Below are 25,000 nucleotides of genomic sequence, written 5' to 3' on the forward strand. Positions count from 1 at the left end.
TATATGTATGTATGTATGTATTTATGTATGTATGCAGTATGTATATGTATATATACATATAGTATATATATGAAATGGGAACAATGTATGATGGAGAAAAGGTCTCCCACACAGATGTAATGGATGAGGGGAAACAGGTAAAGCTAGTTTATGTTGGAGACAATTTCTCTGCTGTTGGTTTATTGGAGGAGGAGGAGGAGGAGGATGAGTTAGGGATCTTGAATTTTGGAAAGGAAGTCTCCCTAGTGGATGCAGTGCTGTAGAATAGGCAGGGACAGTGAATGATTGAGGACAGGTTTCCATTTTAGATGCTGTGGAGAAGGAGGACAAAGTGGATGATCAAGAGGTTTTTACCTCATGGATCAAATGAAGAAGGTGGATGAATTGAAGGAGGAGGGATATAGTGAGCATTTCGGATACCTTAGAATAGAAGGAAGGGATTCGAACACTTGATATTGGAGAGGTGCCAATTGCCAATGCAGTGTACAGACAGTTTACAATGGATATGAGATCTCCAATGATGATGTGGTCTAGATGGAGGGGGAGGAGGCAGCGCAGTGGATAATGTAGAGGATGTATCCCACGTGAAGGTAGATGATGTTGGAGAGGGAGTCTCCACGGTGGTCACTATGTATGGGGGAAGAAATCACAGTTGATGGTGGAAGGGGGTTTCCCTCTCAGCTGGATTGGGAGATGGGGAGAACATAGGGACTGGAGATGAGAGAGATCTGTCCTTTTGGATGCAAGGAAGGAAGAGGTAGGGGGCAGATGATGATCAAAAGGAAATCTCCATGTTTGAGGATGTTGGGACAGTGAGCAACGGAAAGGAGGTCTCCATTACAAATGCAGTGGAGTTACAAAAGGCAAGTACACCTACTAATAGAGAAGAAATCTTCATTCTGAATGCAGTAGAGGAAGAAGAAGAAAAGATAGTGACCATGGATGAGGGGGATGAGGTCCCCTTTGTTGATAGGAGAAGAATAAGGAGTAATATGGGACAGTGGTTGACACATAGGAAGACTCCGTTATATATGCAGTGAAGGTGGAAGAAGTAGGGAAATTGTATGACATGATGGAGGTATCCCTTGTAGAGGAAGTGGGGGTGAACAAATCCTGGTAAAAAAAAGTCACAATAATTCATGGTGGCCAGTAATACGGTCACAGGAAAAAGTAACTTAAACTAACCCAACCCAACTGACTTAACCTAGCCAAACCTAACCCAACTTACACTAAATTGACCTAATCCAACTTGCACTAAATTAACCTAACCTATGAACTAACCGAACCCAACCCAACCCAACTTAATCTAACCTAATGTAAACTATACACTTTACCTGACCTAACCCAAACCAGCTCACCCTAACCTATCCTAACCTAACCTAACATAATGATTACCAGCCACCATAAATTAGTGTGACTTTTTCCTGTGACTTCTTTTCCTAGCCAATATTGTGACTTTTTCCTGTGACTATTACCAGACACCTGGACAACGAGGGTATACTGCCTGTCAATGCCGATGCAGAGAAAACTGAAGAGGCTTTGGGCACAGTGGTTAATTGACAGAAACCCTTCAAGGTAGATACAGTGGAATTTGCAAAGATAAAAGTTACAATGAATTATGGATAGAAGGAAGAGCAGAGTTAGAGAAAGTCAATAATAGAAAGGATTCTCCATTTCAATTGAAAAAGAGGAGGAGCACATAGGGACGAAAGGTCTTGGGAAAGAGTCTCCATTGTACTGGGTGACAGAGGAGCCCTTGCAAAATACAAAGGAGGAGGAAGTAGGGACAGTAGTTGATAGCAAGGATTTCTCTATGAAGACACAGTGTATGTGGAGGAGGTCTCCAATGGGCATGCAGTGGATGAAGAATTGTGGGTGCAGTGGACTATGGTGAGAAGGAGTGTACAGTGGATTATAAGCAATCTTCATCATCACTACAGTGAAGGAATGGAGATAGGGATAGTGGATGAGGTAGAGGTCTCAACTTAGGATCCAATAGATGAGTAGCAATGGATATTGGATGACAGAAGTATGGTATCACTTTCAGATTCAATGGAGCTGGAGGAGAAAGTAGGGACAGTGGATGAAGTAGAGACTATCTGAATTTTGATGCAGTGGAGAAAGAGGACTAATATGACAGTGGATGAAGGATAGGAGGCCTCTCTTACGTAAGTGTGGATGAGGAAGAGGAAGAGGGAGGGGCAGGGTATGATTAGAAGGAGGTCTCTATTGTGGAACGGGGCCAGCAGCGAGAGAGGGGGCAGAGACAGAGGATGAAGGAGTGAAGGTCTCTATTGGGGGATGCTGTGGAGAGGGAGGAGTAGGTAAGGACAGTGGGTGATGGAGAGAAGTTTCCATTAAAAAACTGAAAAGGAGGATGAGGTAGAGACAGCTGGTGATGAAGAGGTCTCTTGTAGAGGAAGAGGAAGATGATATAAGGACATTAAATGATGAGAAGAGGCTGTCCATTGTCAATGCAGTGCTGATATGGACAGGGGATATCATTGAGGGTGCAGCAGAGAAGGAGGGAGTTACACATGCACTGAATGATGGAAAATAGACCTTCTTTGTAAATGCATTGGAGGAGATGTAACGTCCATCTTAAATGATGTGAAGGTGGAAAAAGAGATAAAGATTCTGAATATTTAATAGGTCTCTATTTTGATGCAATGCAAAAGGAGAAAGTAAAGGCCAATTTATGATAGAGGAGAGAGAGGTCTCTCATAAACATGAGGTAGTCCCCAGTTATTGGCAATCCAGTATTACAGCACTTGTCTAGCATCGAAGATAACTGGATTTTCGGCGCCGATATCCTCCGATCTCCGGTTATCGACGCCGATAAGCCTTGTTATTACCAATTTTAGGTTATCAGCGAATTAGAGTTATCGTCATGCCATCAGGAATGGAAACCCCCCCCCCCCCTCAATAACTGGTGACTGCCTGTGTATACTATATTATATATATATAATAATATACTATAATATAGATATATATATATATAATATATATATTATATATATATATATATATATATATATACACACATTACACACACGCATATATATATATATATATATATATATATATATATATATATATATATACAATACACACACACACACACATATATATATAAATATGAACATACACGCACATGAATACTATATTACTGTCTATTCTTTCGCTTTCTGTCGTTTTGTTTCGTGTAAATAATCGATTCACTTAACATTTTGGGCACAAATATGTATGAAAATATATCAGCTCCCTTCCTATTTTTTCCTGCCTTTCAGAAGGTTGATCGATCCGCGAGAGAGAGAGAGAGAGAGAGAGAGAGAGAGAGAGAGAGAGAGAGAGAGAGAGAGAGAGAGAGAGAGGGGTTTTGCCGAACACCTCGCCAACGAAAAGGTTTTTATGCCATGGTGAATATCCAAGTTTCATCAGAAATCACAAAAACCAAATGACTTGGAAGTGAGAGAGAAGGTTTTTCCATTCTACTGTTCATGTATGAAAGGTTCCATTCTGACGGCACAATTACTAGATGGTTCGCTGACATGGATCAGAGGAGGGATCACTGGGGACTTTTTTTTTTATCTTCACAAATAATTTTAAAAAGAAAAAGATGTCATTCAGCCGTTCGACAGGCACGTCTCGTGATATGGTTAGTGATATGTTCTTGCTTGTGATGAGAAGACTGTGTTGCTAGGATAAATTACAACTCACTCATCTTGATCTTCTCCCAGTCACTTCCCGTTCACCCTTAGCAGTCAATAGGGAGGGACAAAAGATAAAGCATCCTATCTCTCACTCTCAAGAAATGTCGATCGATCTTCCTGAGAGAGAGAGAGAGAGAGAGAGAGAGAGAGAGAGAGAGAGAGAGAGAGAGAGAGCTCTTACCTTTGATTTATACAAAGAACCATATAACTCCATAAATGTGCATATTTATGCGAAACCATGGAGAAAAATATTGGAAATATATTTCCTTTCCTAACATTCTACTTGAAGGAAGTCATAAGAAATATTAAGCATTCCCGTACGTTATGAGAGGGCAAATAGAAGATGCAAAGGAAGAGAAAATAATTTCGAATACGTCCAGAAATTTCGAGGCTGTAATTTCATAAAGAAATGTGCATCTTAAGATTAAATGAACATTAATCATTTGTCCATCTATCTATCATCTAGATGGACAGGTAGATCGATAGATAGATAAACGGTTATTAAACGTTCATATAATCTTAAAATGTACATACCTTAATGAAATATAGCCAAGAAATTTCTGAGCGTATTCGAAATCATTTTCTCTTCTCTTGCATCTTATATTTGCCTCATTATAACGAATGGGAATGCCTAATATTTCTTATGGCTTCCTTTAAGTGGAATTTTTGGAGTGGAAATGTATCTCCAATATCTTTTTGTAATCAATCTGTATTTCACTCCCGTTTAATTCATCTCGTAATCTCAGGATATAAGCTGGCTCATTCCTCCTCCCGTCCCCTTTGTGTTCCCGTTGAATTCAGTGGAAACAATAGAAGCAGAATCTCAAACAATTAAATATCTCTCTCTCTCTCTCTCTCTCCTCTCTCTCTCTCTCTCTCTCTCTCTCTCTCTCCACCAGTCATGTACTTACACATTCACTCATCATCTCTCAGACAATCGTACTATTCCTGGAAATAGTCTTTCCACAGAGAGCAGCATTCGAGTCGCGACCAAGGGGGTGCATTCGTCACCCGTACGCAGCATCATCGATGTTTGTTGTCTTATTTCTAGTCGGTAGTAATAGGCGCTCCGTCGTTTGGTCTTTTCACCGACAATCTTAGTACATACTACTATATGGTGGACTCTTTCTTGGTTTTCTTTAATGAAACTCTTATTTATCAAAACGGCTTTGATTTTCAATCATTCCTAGACTGACTAGTTCCATTAGTTTCAATTGTCGTATTATGTACGATACAATCACGTGATTATGCGTTGATTATTTTTATCATAGTCACTCAGAAGGGATAATTCGAACTAAATGTTGTCAGCTGGGTTAGTCACTGCTGAGTCAGGAACTTGTGTGGCTCTTGCCTTTTAATTGAGAGCCCTGAGTTTGATCCCGATGTGCCAGAAATACATTATGTATTATACACACACATACACACACGCGCGCGCACACACACACACACACATATATATATATATAATATATATATATATATATATATATATATATATATATATATATATGAAAACCACATTCTTCTCAAGAATATTTCAGATAAATGAAATGTGAATTCCATAAGAGGGACTAAAATCTAAGCCAAGGACATATACACTTGGAGCGAAATCTGGTTAAAATTTAGGCAAAACAAATGTGTGAGCAGTTGCCTATAAAGTATGTGTTTTTTGAATTTTCAATATCTTATCTTAGTTACCACTAAACCTATGTACATAAACTCTGTCATCTCTTCGTCAATCGGTTTCAGAGACTAACTGAAAAAGGGAAAAAAGAACCTCTTCTACTGCGAATGTGACACCTTTGCAATTTAGCAGAATATGAAAGGTAACACTCTGAGAATAATAGTAAGTACTACCTTAAGAGATATAGGAAAAAGGTAGGAGGTGAATGACGATGACACTAGTAAAAAGGTTCTGGGATGATAATGACATCCAGAAAAATCATCAGTGTTACAATATTCACAAAACAAAAGGTAGGAAGCCCAATGAAATAGGAACACCATGCCTAAAGTAAGCTTTAAAGTAAATGTCATTCTTTTTCATAGAAGTTTTTGTTGTGTCTCCCAAATGGTAAGCCCAAATCCTAGAGTATTCAGAGTATCGTCATGTACTCTGAATCATAAAGAATAGTGCTGTCTATGCAGAGAGGCATGGTTGTGAGGTCATAGTAGGAGATCTGCTACTTAGTGCTGTTTTGGGTTATCTAGAGTTAGGCATGACAACCAACTGGCAGTGCCAGTTACTAACCACGACTGGATCGTTATCGATAAAACAAAGGTCCAAGAATGTTACCCAGCAGAACATCTGGTAAAACAATGGAAGGCATCCATGAGCCACTTCCTGCCAAAATTGATTTTGAATTGCATAAAGCTAATACACAGTATATACATCTCTAATACTGCCCACATTTAGAAGATAAAAAAACGTACTTTTTCCTAACTACGTCGAAGGTAACAATGAAGTTAACATGTAAAAGTCTAGCTTCACAATTATCACGAATGTTGCTTTAAATAAGATTGAAAGATCTCCAAGATTATTACAGACACCAAAAGTACATGATGTGATAGGACTACTATAAGGAAGCTCCTTCTTCACTTAATCCTTTGTTTGGAATTATCCCCTTGCTCTCAACCTTTTCGTTAATGTTCTTCCAAAAATTCTGATAAATGATACCTAACGTAAATCCTATCCTTAAAATTGGTTCCAACGTTGCCTTTTATCGTTTTTTCATGAGTTGATGAGGGTGTTCTCTATATTGACCCTCAATGTTTCATTCTTGCTTTAGATATAAAATCTGCACTTTGGCAGTCAATGTTATGGTCGCAATTCCAGCAGTGTTCAGCCAGTGCATATATAAGCGCGAAGAATTCGGGAAGCTAAGAAGCATTATGGCCATTACAATTGCACACACACACGCATACACTCATATATATACGTGAGAATTATTTTTGTCATATCCCCCATGACATTTTTATACTCACAAACAATAAATTACAGTGGTTGTTTAATACCAAATTCACTCAACCTCAGAATAAAGACCATATGCAAATTTAAAAGTGATAAGTGATCTGCTACCAGGAGGACTAAAACAACCGAATGGTTAAGGAACAATGGCACCACGATTATGCTACCTTTGGGGTATCAAGGTAGTCCATTGGTAAAGTGAGAGAAAGGTTTTTTGCCCAAACCTACTCTAGTTCGAGTCCACCTGGTAACAGATCACTTATCACATAAAATCACCTTCGGTGTTTCTTCCTAGGTTGAGAAAATTTTATATTAAATAATATTTGCAGCTTAATGTTTTTAAACTCTTTCTCAATTTGTTTTAGGGTAAACAGTGTTACCAACTTTTTCGTGCGGCCACACAGCATTACCAACCATTGGCGAATGGTTTTAGAAAAATTCATATATATATTATATATATATATATATATATATATATATATATATATAATATATATATATATATATATATATATATATATATATATATATATATATATATATATATATATATATATATATAATACCTTTGGGGCATTGGTCTGGCTGTGTTAGACAATGGTGATTCAGATAATTGAGAGTAACTCATACACTTTGGTTGAATATTTTCCCGAAGGTTTAGTAAATTTTATATTAAATTAGATTAGTAGTGTTTTAATACTGTGATTTCAAAAACGCCAGTGGTGTGTAACAAAAATTCATATAATATCGATATATCAAGTCGTGAGTAACAGTAGAATAGATTCCTAAGCATGCAATAAAGAGTGACCATCAGCAGAGAAAGAAAGGAAGAGGAATAAAAAGAAATCTGGCTGAATGCACAATTAACACAAATAGGAGTAAAAAAATAGGAACCAGACAAAAACTGATAAAATTGAGCAACGTAAAAATAATCTACAAAATGAAATCACCCGGCGGTGTAACGGGGGTGGGAAGAGAGAGAGAGAGAGGAGAGAGAGAGAGAGAGAGAGAGAGAGAGAGAGAGAGAGCTGGGAATGTGGAGAAGGTAAAGGATGGCCATGCTGGAAGGTGTGTCAGAGGTTGGAAAGTTGCCCAGTAGAGGAGAAACATTCTGGAATGGTGCCATTGGTAAGGACGGGCCACAACGAGAAGCTAAGCCAAACTCCCTCTTCCAACAAAGGCTGATTGAACGAAAAGACTATTATCTTTTCTCCTCCCGCCAGTTCCTTTTCAGATTCTATTCAGCTAAAATGAAAGATGTGACAAAATATGGTAATAAATTCCGTGCCACTATATCCGTCGGTAATTTTCCTAACTCTATGTAATCAAAACTGCAATAAAATGTGTTAAAGTTTGTTTCTGTATTTTGCATAAATTTCGTCACTTTATAAAAATAACTAAAAGTCTTAAATTATACTTCAATAGATTTCCAAATATAACATTACCTGAAAAACATTCTGATCAATATTACAAACATTTGTTAAGACGTGTCTGCACAATGTACTTCTCGAGAAAAAGTTTTGAATCAAACGTTCAGGTACAAAGTTGTCTTTCAGTAACCATATATTCACAAAATGATTTCGTTCTGTTATCGTTCAGAATCTGGTATACAGAATAAGAGCAAGATTTTGTGTGTACATTCAATTAACTAATACACTGCAGACCATTTTAAGACATGGGAGACTGGAAAAAAAAAACACACACACACACACACTGCAGAAACATTTCATAGGTTTAACGTGAAAATTAAGCATAAGGTTCATTACAACAATGATGACAATGCTTATGAAGATGAACTCTAGTTAATTTATGAATACAGGGGTCAATTCACTGAATGTAACATATCTTCTTATCTCAGTAACCACTTGTTTCTTTTAGAATGTCACTTCTGCGTCGAAGACCCTCCATGCTGTAACGCCAGTTAAACAACCTTAAATCAGTCAATCATTCTGATCTTCACAGTACGAAATAACTATTTTTAGTCAAGCAAGGTCTCGTCCTTTATATAAAACTATAAAACTCGTGAAATCGTATCTTTTTCATGTACTGAATCAGGAGCCCAAACGTTGTCATTAAGAAACAGTTATCTGTGAGATCGTCAGCTGTAAAATGAAATGCAAAGGAAAAACGTTTTTCCAAGTCTTGTAACAGGAGTAAAGCAACGCACAGAGATCGTATTTCTGTGCCAGTGCCAACAACGAAAGGGCATTTTTAGATCCACCAGAGCTGGTTAGTTGCCGGAATCAATACAAAACTTCACAAGTTGAGAGAAGACGCAATTGCCAAAAACAGAGAATAACCGGACATTTAAATGATGTACCAGGAATTTTGAAAAATTATTAATTTTATGAATCGTAGGACTGTATCCAGAACCAGGTTTATCCCACAATCAAACTTATTTATTCGTTTTTGGGATATAATTTTGGAGTAAAATTTTTTTTTAATGTTAACAAGTAACTTTAAACATCTTTGTAAGAATTTTAAGTTCCTCAACTCCAAGAGTCATTGAGAATTACAACGGTACTATATAATTTACCACAAACGTGTATATATATATGTATGATATATATATACAGTAGTACCTCGAGATACGAAAGGCTCTACTTACGAAAAACTCGAGATATGAAAGCCGATGCGAAAAATTTTACTGCTCTACATACGAAAAGTTTTCAAGATACGAAAGGTTGTTGCTGTAAAGTCCCGAGATTCGCCTGGACCACCCAGAACAATTTTAAAACTCCCGCGCCGCCAACTGAGTAAACTCACCACCATCCTCCCGCTCTCCCATTGGTTCCTAATGCTAGTCACCCCATAAGGTCCTGCTCTCCTATTGGTCAGCATCTACCCCTTGTGCTTTAAGTATTCTATTGGTAAAAGGATGCTGTAAATTGAAAAACTTATTCATGCAATACATTTAATAAAAAAAAACATTAGGTAAAGATAGAATAAAGAATAGAAATGAATGGCTATTATACTGTTTGGTAGTTTCAGTAGTTGAAGAGAGATAATGAAAATTTATGGCTTACTGTGTAAAGTGATTGCTTGTCGATCGTTCGATACTCGTAAGTGCTGGATGTAAACAGACATTTGGAAGCATTTTTTTTTTTGGTTTGTTTATTATAGTTAATGATTAATTAATAATTATTTGAAATGAGTACATACTGATTATTTATACATTTTATTGGCATATTCTAAGCTTTTAGCTCTTAGATTTAGATGTCAGAATCATAGACTAGGCTACAGTAGCAACCGCTAACATAGGCTAGGCTTATTGCTAAGGGATATATGCTAAAGTCCTAATATATGCAGTAAAAATGGGGTTGAACATTACATGCAGTTGAATATTACTCAAGTATGTACAGTATTTTGCCTTTTTGGAGTCATATTTCTTCCGTCGGATCAGCGTTGTAAGCCTAGAACATGTGTTTTAGGCCTGGAAATATAATTTACTGGGGTGTTTTTGGAGGGCTTGGAATGGATTAGCCATTTTACATGTAAAATTTGTTCCAAGATACGAAAATCTCATAATACGAAGGCCGCCTCGGAACGGATTAATTTTGTATCTCGAGGTACCACTGTGTATATATATATATATATATATATTTATATATATATATTAATTTATATTATTATATTATGTATATATAATATATATATATATATATATATATATATATATATCTATATATATAATATATATGTTATGTATATATATATATATATAATATATATCTATAGTATATATAATATATATATATACATACACTGCGCAAGTGGTCAATCAATACGTTTCACAACAAAACTAACTTATTCTAGCATTTTACCCATCTGCATTTAATTCTACTCACAGGCCGTGGCATCACAACTTCATGGGACTGACGTTGAGGTAGAAATACTGAAGACAAAAGATGAAGAAGACCATGTCCAATTTGTTATAACGGAAAAAGACGCCCATGCTACAGACCACATCACAGAGCAAACAAATGTTACCATAATGGCTACAGGTATGTTAAGAGGAAGTATGTAACATACACATACACATACACACACACACACACATATATATATATATATATATATATATATATATATATATATATATTCACATATATAATAGCTGGCAAACATTACACTGCCTGGGAAAAATTTGAATGACAACTGATAAACCTCTCTCTCTCTCTCTCTCTCTCTCTCTCCTCTCTCTCTCTCTCTCTCTCTCTCTCTCTCTCTTTGTGGATACATATATAAATATCTGTACTATATAATATATATATATAATATAATCTATATATATATATAATATTATACATTTATAAATATATATAATATATAAATATATTATAATATATATATCAATATATATATATATATATATATTATGCAGATATACCACGAGGCAAATTTAAAAACTTGCTTTAAGTTCCAACCAGCTTCATCTGATAATAAAAAATAGAAACTTGCTATTCTTTTGTTTTGTGTTATGTGTGCTGTGTAAGGCCCTACCTTGTCCTAAGAGTCTAGGAAAGGTGTTAACCTTTCAGTAGAACCTTGAAGTCATTGAACAGAACTGAGGTAAGAGTGTCTAAAGCATGGTACACACTATGCCATCATGTGTCAGCTACGTGATGCAGTAGTGGTGTTGAAAAAATTATATATATATATATATATATATATATATATATATATATATATATATATATATATATATATATGCAGATATACCACGAGGCAAATTAAAAACTTGCTTTAAGTTCCAACCAGCTTCATCCTAAGAGTCTAAGAAAGATGTTAACCTTTCAGTAGAACTGAGGTAAGAGTGTCTAAAGCATGGTGCTCACTGTGCCATCATGTGTCAGCTACGTGATGCAGTAGTGGTGTTGAAAAAAATTAATAGCGGCCAAACTGTACTGCAACACTGCTCACTTGTTCTCGCAGTTCAGCTTTCATCGGCAGGATGTCTGCCGATGATGTACTTTGCCAGGAGACTCTACTGTGGGGTGTAGTTGCTCTGTGTGCTGCAGAAAAGAAACTTTTGAGGAAGAAACGTAGAACCTTGTGGTGTAAGCAATGGCTTTCTCTACGACCTCTGAAGGGAAGCTTCAATGAAATATTTTTGGAGCTACAAGTCGAAATTCCAAAAGACTTTGAAAATTACACAAGAATGCCAATCCTTGCATTTTATAAATTGTTGGAAAAAAAATTGAACCATATATTTGTAAGCAGGACACCAGCTTTCGAGATAGCATATCACCAAGAGCTCGTTCTTGCAGCAGCTGAGGATCGTAAGCAAGCCTCCAATATTCAACCAGGATTTCAAAACAGAGCCTCGGTCTAGTCATCCCCGAACCCTGTGAAGCCATTTATAATGTCCCTATGGAGGATTATTTGAAAGTAAGATTCAAATATAGGTACAAAGTACACAAATATTTTTTTCATTACAGGAAACAGCTCATCAAAACACCATAACTTCGGAGATCTTCCGTGCCAGCTCCAGACTTCTGTGATGCTTTGATTACAGACATTTCCCTGTAGAATTGGGTCTTCAGGGTGTGCAACTTTTTAGTAATGTCTTCATTCCGTAATGTACAGTTTACAAAACTCAATAACTTTGATTTTATGGTTTCCAAGCTTGCACTCCTGATGTTCCTCATCTTGTAATGCTTGCATTTGATGTTCCAAACAGATGGATGTTCCTTCAGTAATTCAATAAAATGTAGCGTTAGTTCTTGTCCACTCAAGGGGTTTGGCGGGTGGTGGTGAGCGGACGTCCTCTCCCTTTGAATGCTGGTGCATCACTAAGCTGAGTAATGAAATGGCTCTGCCCCATCAACACATAGGTGATGCGGTTTCGTGTTGAAAAAGTTGTTTTTCAACGCATCCATCTAACACTGCGAGCATCATGATGCATAGTGTGTTCGGGGCTTTAGGCATATATCATGGATTGGCATTGTATGGACAACCTTGCATGATATCAAAGTTTCTAGGACAAGCTGAAAAAGTAGGCAATGGACTCTGCAAAGAAGTGCAGGGGTCAGGTCTGCAAGGTCATGGCAGAAGGCCATTATGAGGACATTGAGCAGTCAACCTTGTTCTGGCTTCATCAGCAAAGGACTGCTGAGTTAAAGTCTGCAGCTACAAAGTTCACAGGCTTGCATTAAGTTGTGGGCTTGAAGACATCTAAAGGTTGGCTATTTATGTTCAAGATTTGACATGAGATTTCTAACAAGAAGACTCACAGCCAAGCTTTGGAAGCTTCTGAGGAAGGTATAAAGGAATTTTGTCCGAATTTGAAGGGAAAAGAAGGGCTTAATCTAAGAGAAATGTACAAAGCTGATGAAACTTGTCTATTTTATTGCTCCTTACTCAAGAGCATCTTGGCTGATAAGAGGGAAAAGAATATTTTTTCCTGGTTGAAAGGTTTCCAAGCAACATGTGTTCGTGCTTTTAAGTGAAAATGCTTCTGGTAGCCATCATTGTAAACCAGTGGTGTTGGACATGCAAAGCAACTATGTGCCCTGTGTGGGTAGATGGACAATCTCCCATTGATTTGGTATCATTAAGCAAAGGCTTAGTTCACCTCCGAGATAACAACCAATTGGTTCCATGATCACTCTTGTAAGGAGGTTGTGTCATCAGACACATGACCTCAGCATTACTAGACATCGGGTTAATGCTTTGCTTGTCATGGACAATGAGCCAGTTGGTTGGAGGCAAAGATCATAATTTGTGTATTTTGTTTTTAGTTTGTATGGTGTTTTTACGTTGCATGGAACCAGGGTTATTCAGCGACGGGGAATGGTCATAATAAAGGTAATTTATTTGCCTCCTAATATGACTGGACTCATTCTACCAATGGACCAAGATGTTACAGTTGCAACAAAATCTCTTTAATGAAGGAACCTCCGTTCGAGGATGAAGAGGAGAAGGAAACAAGCTTGGATGCACGGGGGAATGGATACTGAGAATCTTCAGAGATATTCCCTAAAGTCTGCCATCTACAACTTCAAAGACTCTCAAGAAGGACATCACTGTACAGGCCCTCAATCACGCCTGGAACTGTATACTGAAGGGAGAAGAGGCATGATTGACTTCCTTGACCTACTTGTGAATGGAGACGACTTTGTTCCAAAGGACAATGAATGGAAGTGGCAAGATGATAATAGTGACGACCTTGGCTTCCAACTTTTGTCTGAGCGAGGTGGCTGTTGCAATTGCTGCTGGTGATGAAGAAGCCCCTGCACTGAAGTAAGGAATACTTGAAGAAGGAATAGGGAGACAATACCAAGGGATACTTGAAGAAGGAATAGGGAGAAAATACCAGTAGTGGAACTTTTCAAAGGAAGAAAGACTGTAATATTGAGAAAAAAAATAGATGTGGTCAATAGATTGTAAATCCCTGTGAGAACAGTAATTTCACCATAGTTGTAGGTCTAACCTTCTGACCGAATTATATCGGTGGGTGTAGCATACTTGAACATGAAAACTAGTGTTTATTAAGGGTCTGTAAAAAGACATGGTTTATTTTCTCTTTGTGGTGGGGCATTCCATTTGATATGTCCCCCATAAGAATAAGATTAAATCAGAAAAAAATCAAAACTAATAACTGACAAGTTGGGAACAAATCACAAGCAGTCGGTTTCTAATGGAGATGGTCTTTTCTTTAAAAAGTATTATATTTTTTTCTTTCCGAATCTTAATTCTAGAAATGAAAATGCCAGATATCTCATTTCTTGTATAACACTGATTCTTTACACGCATGAAAGGTAAAAAAAAAGGCTTGTTTTCCAGCTACAAGTGTGGTGAAACTGAGTATGATCAGATTAAAGGCCTTTTCTAGCTCAGGCCTATAACTGAAAAGAAAAGAAGATGAAGATGAAGATGGATCTATTTCCGAAATAAGCGATAATCTCTTCCTGAGAAATGGAAAAGTTGAAGAAATGATGCAGCTTTCACCATCAGGACTAGAGTTTCTATTGCTTGATTGCCGGAAGTGAGAAGGTTGTGTGGATGAATAGCAATTCTTAGAAAGGTGAATGGAATGGCACATAGAATTTTGGAGCACTGGGGCCTATGAAGTCATTCAGTGCTGAAAGGAAACGGACAGTAAGGAGGTTTGAAAGGTGTAACAGGAGGAAAGCCACGTAGCTGCACTTGGAAATCATTGTTAGGAGAAGGTAATCGCAAGATGGAAGAAAGATCAAATGAATGGATGCACATTACAAGGAACGAAAGGGGTTGCAGTTAGGGGCCGAAGGGACACTGCAAACAACCTTATGTAATGCCTACAATGCACCTCATTTCCTACCGCATGAGGGGCACTGACAGCACTACCACCCTACGGAAACTTAGAAAGGAGGATTGGGCTTCTATGCAAACCTCACATCATTTTTTAAAGAAAATTTTAATAATAAGTGTTGATAAAATAATCTAATGTTTTCGATATGAAAACACAATTGACTGATCTAATTGTTGCTGGTAAGATAAGGTCTATTCACTAAACCTATGAGGAACAAACATAGTTAGGTGACATATTGAGGATTATAATAAAAAAAAAAGCACTATGGACAGTCTTCTTCATATTCCTGTTTTAAAGGTGAGTAATATTAGTGAGGCGCCAAATAGAAAGCACTGGTTTATGGTCGTTGTTTCCGTTAACGATTAAGCTAGTGTTATGCCTGCAGGGGCTCTTGCAAGAATCCATGCTTGCTTAACACCAGCTTAATCATAAACAACAACGACGGCAATAAAGAGTGTACTTAAGGCCTCAAGAAAATAATTTACCTTTACAAACTAATTAACACCCTGAGAAAATTAGCAAGACTCCCTTTAGTGCTTTTACTTAAAATTGTGAGAATAGACCAGTTTCTGTTACAGTATGCGAGACGGAAAAGTGATGTTTGGGACTACACTGTTAAGGTGTCACCCCCCAACCAAAAAAAAAATGTTTGAGGAATGGCTCGTGTTTCTACGCCACTTGGGTAATATTACGATTTATACATGATTGAAGTTGTAATGCATCGGGCCTAATAGGAAATGATGTTAATAACGGTGATAACATTAAATACATGACTATTCACTCTGTACGATTTCTAGTTTGGTGATAAGTTTAAAAATTAAACAAAAATAAAATCATTATTATTTTGACAATATGTACAACCTTCCCATACATTGCTAAGCTGCGTGTTATATAGTACTAGATTGCGAGAGATGATGGCAAAAATGATGTGTACGTATTGTAAAAAGAAAAAAAAATCAGAAAATTTATAATACACAAATATTCATAGACATGCTTTATAGGTATATTTCCTGATAAACATATATACATATTAACATTGATTTATAAACCATGGTAAAGAACAAAGCGATATATACAAGTTATAAATGATTTTTATACATATATTGTTAAATAATTTAAAAGCAATGTAAAAATGATACAGAGTAAGAAGTTGTACTCTGATGTGCATATAAGCAAGATTACAAATAAAAATATCTAATTGAAACTGCATGCTATTGTTCACACATTCATGTAAATCATTTCTAATGAATGAATATTTCATCATCTGATGCATTTTTCACCAGCATTGTTCGATACGTGTTTATTTTTTTTATTGTTTGGGAGTCGAGAATATTGATAACTTTTTGTTATGCTTCATCGTAACATAAGTGGAAAAATATGAATGCACACATTTTTACCCTGGCTGGTTTAACGAAAAAGCATGCTTGTTTTGAATGAATTAATTAGGTATGAATATATTTTCTTCTTTTCTATTTTCAATTGTTCTGATTATTTTTGGTTATAGGTCTGTTGTAAGTGGCAGTCGCATGCTGCTAAAACCTGAAGGAAGTGATGGGGGATGTCCTCGTCCCCCAAATGGGCTGGTTTGAGACTGTCCACTGAAACCCAGTCTTTGCTGCCGTGTATGAATCTTTCAAAGGCCTTTTGTCACTCTTGATGATTAGGTAATGGACCTCTGTATGGTACGATTAGGGAAGGATTGTGGAATTCGTTTCTAATGAATACAAAATGGCATGTGTTCAGTTGGTTTTTTGTGCATTTAGGTGTACTGTTTGAAACTTTTTAAAACTTGTAATATTCCTCTCGATTCTTTGTCCAGCAATTGGCACTGCAGAGTTGGAAAAACTGTCTCAGTACACTGATGGTTATGCCAAAAGTTATTTTGGTGGGATGGGTGTTTATTGTTACTCACAGGGTGGTAAGTAAGCTGAGGAGAACCCAGGGTAGAAACCCTTTCTGGTTTGGCCAATTGCACCTGGCTATGAGGTACACTGATGGTTTTGCCAAAAGTTATTTTGGTGGGATGGGTGTTTATTGTTACTCACAGGGTGGTGAGTAAGCTGAGAACCCAAGGTAGAAACAGCTTCTGGTTTGGCCAGTTGCCCCTGGCTATGAGAGCTGCCTTGCGGCATCAGTACGTTGTTATACATTATGCCGTTGGTGGCTGGGCTGCATGCTTTGTGAAGGTACCTTAGGATTCTGTCATAGATAGTGTACATCTGTGGCTCCTAACGACATTTTGGGAGGCTCCTTGAGGCTTCAGGTGGTGGTGATGGGCAACTTCCATGAATAACCCCATTGTGCCCAAGAAGGTCAGTGCCAAGAAGCTTCTGGACATCAGCAAACATGAACCTCCATCTGTATTTTCCATCCATTATATAGAGTTGTGACGTTTCAAAGGCTGTAAGTTGATCTTGGGCTGCTATTTTCGGTCGCTAGGTGCTGATGGATGTCTGGTTGGTATCGGCTGTCATCTTTCAATGCAGTAATATGGAGTTGAAAACCCTTCCATCCTGTCTGTCTGTTTAACTGTACAGCAGTTGAAAGGTTGTTGAGGGTTGGTGATAACTTTAATGAAGAGGGATTCAAGAATCGATAATGACCGGTTATCTATTGCTTGAGATAGGATTTTGAAATCACTGTACAGAATATTATGTTGACATTATACTGTTTGGTTGCATATTGCAGAAAATTCCTTCCTGGATAAAACTAATCCTGTCCGATGACTGACGGGCAATATTCTGTTCCTAAGTCCGACGGTGTGAGGAATAAGGGACCTCTGCAACTCAACAGCATAGCTTGTTTACTCCGTATTAGTGCTGCTGTTAAACAAATCTGGTCGCTCTCGGCAGAAAAAGAGGATCAGGTTTCAATTGTGAATGTGGAAGATTTCTGCTAAAATACAACTTAAGAAAAACTGAAAAGCAAAAGAGACCATCAGTTTATGGTCCGAGTCATAATGATAATGTTAGGAACCGGAAACCTACTACCACAAAGCACTGTCTAAAAGAAATAAACAACTGGAAGAAGCAGACGTCCACATCAGAGAACAGTATTCTAGTAAAGGAAGCACACATGACCTAAAACAGGTTCCATAGATTATATCACTGTCGTAAATACATGAGGCCTTGTGTACAAAACCTAGCCTCTGTGCAGCATTTGCTGATGTTCCTCAAAAGGTGTGAATAAAAAATTACACCAAGTAAAGTTGAAGCTTCAGACTCCTTTAGAAGTGTACTATCCACCTAAAGAGGATCTACTAATCGAGTATTTTCGTTTTACTGGAGCTTTGCTTCATACCCCATTGACTACCATAACTGCTTCCAATATGCATATTACCTGTTAGCTAACAATCCTTTGGATTCCATAAACTTGTAAGGAGGCTAATAAATAAGTCTTTCTGCAACTTTGGAGACTGCAGGGAGAATAGAAGTTGTCCTATAGTTACTGCTGTCTGCAGATATGCCACTCTTAAGAACAGCCTCTTTATTACTAAGCTTGCACTCGTCCAAAAAGATAGTACGTCAATCTAAAAATATATAGAATCTACTAATCTTGGTAGACAACACACTAGAAACCTACTTGAAAACAAAGGGAAAAAAAACATCAGGGTCTCCTCCACCCTGACTATCAAGATCACCAAGAATTTGCGTAACATCCATAGAATGAAATGAAAGTTTTTCAAGAAGTTCAATCAAGAAGACAAGTATCAGGGAAGGGGATGTCCACAGCTGATCGCTTAGCTTCAAAATCTCGATGAAGCACCTCGGCCTTTTCCTTGGGGCCAGTAAGCAATCCACCGTCATCTGTTATTAGTGTGAAACAGATGGGGCTGACCCAAAAATAGATGGTACCATTTTAGTCCACCACAGATAAGGCTGAATAATTCTTTAAAGTTTCTTCATTAAGAAATTAAGGTAAATCCCATTCACAGCACAGCGAGACTCAACGAAAATGGTGTAATCTTCATGGGAATGATTTTGTCCCAACGTCGAATTTATTGGTTGTCGAGCCAATCGTTTTCATGTATCAAATGTCGTAACCTTGATGATCTTTCTAGGGACATACTTCACGGGAGATACTTTACTAAAATAGCAATCAGCAGTTCATTTAACTTCTTCCTGGCATCTGGATCTAAATAGCATATGAAATATTCAGCACCTGTTAAGTTTCAATAATGCGATCCCAGTTAGCTCTAGCTGTCAGCATGACCATTTTTCCACTGGAGGCATTAGGAATATACTGATTGACGGATATGTCCGTCTCATAGGCACATGGATTGGAAGTGTCTAAATACTCAGATATCTTGGAACTGATGATAGTTGGAACATCTACGAATATGAGGTTTAATCTATTACCAAAATATGTACAGGTTCCTTAACTAGCTGGACAAAATCAGAGGATAAAGAGAACTCAAGAGCAGATCGGCCTAAGTCGATTTTTAAAGTCTGGACCCATATGCATTGTAAGAGACGTGTTTCGTTTGACCAGCTTGTCAGATAGCTGAAAAGCGGGGTTCATTCGGTATTGAAATTAAAAAATAGATTGCAGTACTTGCATTCATATTTGGGTTCAAAAGCAAAAACAGTTTTATATATAACTGATACTTCATTTTGGTCAGCTTTGGATGCCAGCTACCAAAAATCTAATGACCATGCATATACAAATCACAAAACTATTGTTACGCCATCTAAATTTCTGGCACGATCGTTTTAGCTTACAAAAATCAGTAACATAAAAGATGAACTTTCTGCTCATATTAAAGGAAATTTTCAATACTCCTAGAAAGAAAAGGCATTGAATATCTGACCTACGAGTAACTGAAGCATACCCAAGTTACTGAATACTTTTTATCAGTACATCATACATACAGCACATTAAAAAAAATTAAGATTTGAACTCACTGAAGAACTTAAGTGTCTTTTAAAATAAGTAAAGACGACTTTTTTTCCCTGTGAATATGCTAAAAAATATTAATTATACGATTTGATCCGTCATGCACAAATACATGTTAGTTTTTATGACCTTTTGGTCTTCTTAATTTAAAATATTCTAGAATTTCCCTTCCTTTTAGGTCACATCCTTGTAACTCTTAAAACTGTACATCAGTATGATTCGGTTAATAAAACCAAGAAACTTACACCCAATAACAAGAATTATCTAAAGGACTAAGAAAGAAAGAAAATGAAGCAAGCTGGAAAGGAGACACTACGAAAACGTGATCAGTTTCGAAAGGCACTCAACGAAGCCCACCGATTTTGAAACCGAATCCACTTAGCACTAAGAAAAACCGACGGAGAATCCCTCTCGACAGTTCTAGTGTCTCGTGCTAGATATAAAAGTTGCCATGAAATGGAAAAGTGACAAATGCCACAAGTTCGGGAAGTCAGTAAAGGGACTCTCTCTCTCTCTCTCTCTCTCTCTCTCTCTCTCTCTCTCTCTCTCTCTCTCTCTCTCTCTCTCTCTCTCTCTCTCATGGTTAGCCACCATTACAGTGTGATGAAGTTAACTTAAGAGTTATGACATTTACCTCATCACCAATAGAAAGAGGTGCAGTAAAGTTCTAAAGAAACTAATAACATGAAACTGCTTATAATTATCTTAGGTTATGAAAACCAATCACTTTTGCTCTTTTTCATCTTCTCTCGGCTATCGATAGAATAAATAGGATCCATTCAATGGGACTTACAACAGATGTTTCATCAAGATTTGATAAAAATGTTAAACAAGTCAAAAAATGCACCGGTTTCTTCGGCGCAATCGAGTTTTCTGTGCATCGTATAACTAAAGCCACCGAAAGTAGATCTATCTTTCGGTGGTTTCGGTAAAATGCCAAAACCTTAACCGCGGACTGGTGGTGGCCTGTGTTATTGGAACCTATAGCGGTGCCAGAAGCACGTTATGGCTAACTTTAATCTTAAATAAAATAAAAACCACTGCGGCTACAGGGCTGCAATTTGGTATGTTTGATAACTGGAGGGTGAATGATTAATTTGCCAATTTGCAGCCTTCTATCCTCAGTAGTTTCTGAGATCTGTGGGCAGACAGAAAAAAAGTGAGGATGGACTGACAAAGCCGGCACCATAGTGGTCTTTTCACAAAACACAAATTGAAAAATTTTGTCCTTATCTATCGATTAGCCCTTTACAAACTGTGATTACCAGGATGTTTGCGGTCAAATTAATTATATATATAAAAAAACCGACTAAGGCACTCGTGAAAAAAAAACTCTTTCATATTGATGATGTTATTATGGATTTTTAATGTCATAAGGAGGAGCCTCATCGTAAAGATATGAATGTAATGATAATATCTGCATCGACCGAGAGACCCTCAGGGGAGATGAAGGTAATCAAGCCAGAGCCCCAGTACGTGACGAAGGTCGTGTTGCTTAGGGCGTCTGCTCTTAATAAGTGTGCGAATATGAAACGTTTGTGATTGTCATTTCTCAGATTCATCGCTGAGGAGCTTCTTGTCGAAGGGAAAACTTTTCGATAACTAGAACGAAGTAAAAGGCAAATTAAACGGATTTCAATACCGACATATATGTAAGCTAAGCAGAAAAAATAAGTGCTTCCGTTTGATGTCGACTGAGATTAAAAGACAACAGTCAACGAAAATACTTTGGATGTTTTCTTGTGCCATTCTTCAAATCAGCGCCTGAAAAAGCCTGTAATTTTGCTCTGTTAAATAAAAGGTATTTTTAGTATTTTATAAAAGATGACGTCCCTTTACTTTCTCTTCTTTTCAATTATATATTAACATATGTGTACCTCACAAAAGTAATAACAAAGGCAATTGCAAACATCTTTTTCCTCTGTCTGCTAGATATAACGTTCATACTAGTGCTAAATACTTCCAGAATGTCGTCAGTTGTATGCGACTTTTTTTTCCCCACCAAACTGCTCAAACTGTGCATTCTAATTTGAGGAGCTCACGGACCACTGCAGTCTCTGGAGATGAATACAGCAGCAGAAAAGGCAAGACGATCTTCCCTCTCGAGTTACGCAGTCGTTCACTAATGAGACTCCTCTCGTGGTAAGAGTCACATCCAGGAAATGAAGGAAGTGTCCTAAAGAGACTTTTGGATATTCACCTACAGCAGTGAGATGTAATGCCTTTACTATTTTCTTCCGCGTATGTTATATTGTATTGTTCCTCTTGTCATGTGAGGCAGACTCGCATCTTAAGAGAGTGGGTGTCAAATTCTGTTCCAATAACTCTTCTCTCGCGTTTCAATCATTCAAAGGCACCGGTTTGCCCAACTTAAATTTTCGAAATTCAGGAAGCATGAGGCCTTCAGAATTCATTTCATTTTCCTTTCTAACTATTAATGGTTCAACTTATCACCGGATTATCCCAAAACTATCGTATCGAGATGGTATTTAATAAAAAAAAAACCTGTAAAACACTTTAACTTAAGATCTAGTAAGAATGAAAATCCAGGACGAAAACAAAAAGAATGCGTTCAGTGAGAGGCAGGTTCTTCTACAAGCACATAAGTAGTAAAACCTAAATTCAACAACAAAATGAATCGAATAACCTCTTCATTTGTTCATAAGAAAATAAAACCAAGTGGTGGAGTCCGTCTTTCAGGGTCGTGTAATTGAAAACACTTGCCGTTTCAATGGCACTTAGCTCTGGACAGCTCTCTCTATTCTTCTTACTATATTCTTATCATCTGTAGGTAGATGGTAAAATCAATTTCCAAAGGAAATGGAAAAAGATATATGCTTTTGTTGTTTATCCTACTCTTACATTCCGACGCTTATGATGATAGTCACTGACAGGGACAATGAATGAAGGAATGAATGAAATATAAAAGTGCGCCAGTATTTACTGAAGGGGGCCTGGATTATTATTATATTATTATTATTATTATTATTATTATTATATTATTATTATTATTATTATAAAAATTGCTGTTTCAACGGCATTTACCTTGTGGTGTCTTCTCTATCCTTCTTAGATTGCTATTTCGACGGCATTTACCTTGTAGTGTCTTCTCTATTCTTCTTATCATATTCTTCCTGTTTGCACGGAGACAGTATATCAAATTTCCAAAGGACATGGAAAAATATTCTCCCTTTTTTGTTTATTTTACTCTAACGTTTCGACGCCCACGCAAGTGGTCATTGGCGGAGAGTATGAATAAAGCACAAAGGCGAACAATTATTTTTAGTTGGGAGGATGGATTGATGTCTTAGTGGACCATGTTTTCATTGGTCCCTTTCTGCCTCAGGGGACCTTCATTGCAAAGTCCACAGGCATTTGGATCTTGGCTGTGTTGGTCGGGGATGCTGGAGGGTTTCGGCTGGTGATTCCCCCATTGGTATCATTGATGTAATGGCTCGCTTCAGTGTGGAATTGTGTGTACGTTTTCTCTCTCTCTCTCTCTTTTACTTGGTGCTGGTTATTTTCGTCTTCTTGCGTTGTTGTTTAGTGTAGGCCAATTTCCTGCATTTCTTGTCATGTTATTGCCTCCTGTTTTTAACAGAATGGGGATTTGCTCTGGTGGTGGGATAGCCTCTCTCTCAATGGTGTCTTGATACTGACTAATTTCTGACGTTTATCCTATTGATCGTCGGGAGATCTCGAGTTTCCTTTACAGTGTTTGTGCTGGGATTTTTGCCTAAAATATGTAAGGCTTCGAGACAGCAGAGGCCTTTGTGGTCTGGTGCTTTGTCTACAATTTTTACAGACTTAATCAACTCCTCCATTTCTGGTATTATCTGCTGTTCATTGTTAACGTAGATTACATCCATCCACTGGGGATACGTACTTATAGATGACGCTACTTATCATGTCTGTCTCTAAGGGCACCATGTTATTCTTCAGGGCGAGGTGGCTGCTTCTCATATTTGTAAAGCAAATTATTACTTGGACTCTCTCACCTCCTGTTATGGGTGTGCCATTTTCACTATCTTTCTTGTGGCATTTTTCTCATTCAGAAATGTTGGTGCATGTTCTTCTGGAAATAAAGTTTTACTGCACCATTTCTATCTTCCTCATTGGTGGTTTTCATTGATGTGCCACTTGTTTATCGTGATTCCTGTTTGTTGTTCAACCATTTTGTTTGTAAAACCATGATTTACGAGTGTGTGCCACCATCTCGACCTACCTGTTTGTGCCCCTCCAAGTGGAACAGTGTATGAGTGCGCGATGGATAACAGTATCCACAGATCTCTCGTATCTATAAAGGCTCTCGCTTGATCCACTGAAGAAAGTCCCCGATTCACTAGTTTTCTGTGAACCAAAGTGGCATCCCAGTCAGGGTCTGTTGCACATGCCCATCAAGGAAAAGAACACCGTCGACACTACGTTCACAAGTAAAGTGGAAGGTAGAACACTCTTCGAAGGTTCCTCTTAGGATTTCTATGTCCTCTTAAGTGTTGACTCTAACAAAGGTGGAGTCGATGCAACAGTGCCTCTGAAGGGGGCAGTGGATCTTACTGAAGACCTTCTCCTCAACGTTGCCCATACAAAAGTTAGCAAACAGCACTCCTAATGAGGATCCCACTGCCACTCCGTCTAACTAACAGTTTTTTGAGGTCTCTCCAAGTAAATGTCTTCAAAGTATTCGAATAAGCTTTCTACGTGGGTTAACAATTAAAAGCGTGGAGATTTATAAAGATTCTTCTTTGTATTAAAATTTACAAAAGAACACAAAGATTATATTTGAACTCATTTATAGAGGGAGCAGGCAATCTCACTGTTTGAGAAATGTTTGTAGCCTTTATGAAAATTGATTCGGATATCCAAATTTCATTTACATACAGAATGACCTAAACCTCAAAAATAAAAGAACTAAAAAATATACACTGCTAGTGGAACGACAAGAGCCCCCCCCCAGGTGCACTTTAGTGCATTATTTGTGGATTATGAATATAAGGAAAAAATCCTTAGCATCGTCATACATCTGCATCTTATTATTATCGGTAGTGGTAGAAGTACCTAACGATGATGATGATAATGCCAAGATTGATAACAATGAACTTCTGGGCATGGAGAAATATGAATATCCAA

At 37.5% G+C, this 25,000-nt stretch overlaps 2 protein-coding genes across 5 annotated transcripts in view; one reads left to right on the forward strand and one right to left on the reverse strand.

Moving 5' to 3' along the window:
• LOC135217350 (head-specific guanylate cyclase-like) overlaps nucleotides 1-25,000 on the reverse strand; it is a 999,777-nt gene that overhangs the window by 767,602 nt on the left and 207,175 nt on the right. The gene's annotated exons all lie outside the window — the stretch shown is intronic.
• LOC135217599 (guanylate cyclase soluble subunit beta-1-like) overlaps nucleotides 1-25,000 on the forward strand; it is a 409,846-nt gene that overhangs the window by 304,129 nt on the left and 80,717 nt on the right. The window contains 1 exon segment of the mRNA XM_064253564.1: nucleotides 10,529-10,682. Within this exon segment, the coding sequence (XP_064109634.1) occupies nucleotides 10,529-10,682 (154 nt within the window).

This window comes from Macrobrachium nipponense, chromosome 7 (genome assembly GCF_015104395.2).
Source record: "Macrobrachium nipponense isolate FS-2020 chromosome 7, ASM1510439v2, whole genome shotgun sequence".
NCBI lineage: Eukaryota > Metazoa > Arthropoda > Malacostraca > Decapoda > Palaemonidae > Macrobrachium > Macrobrachium nipponense.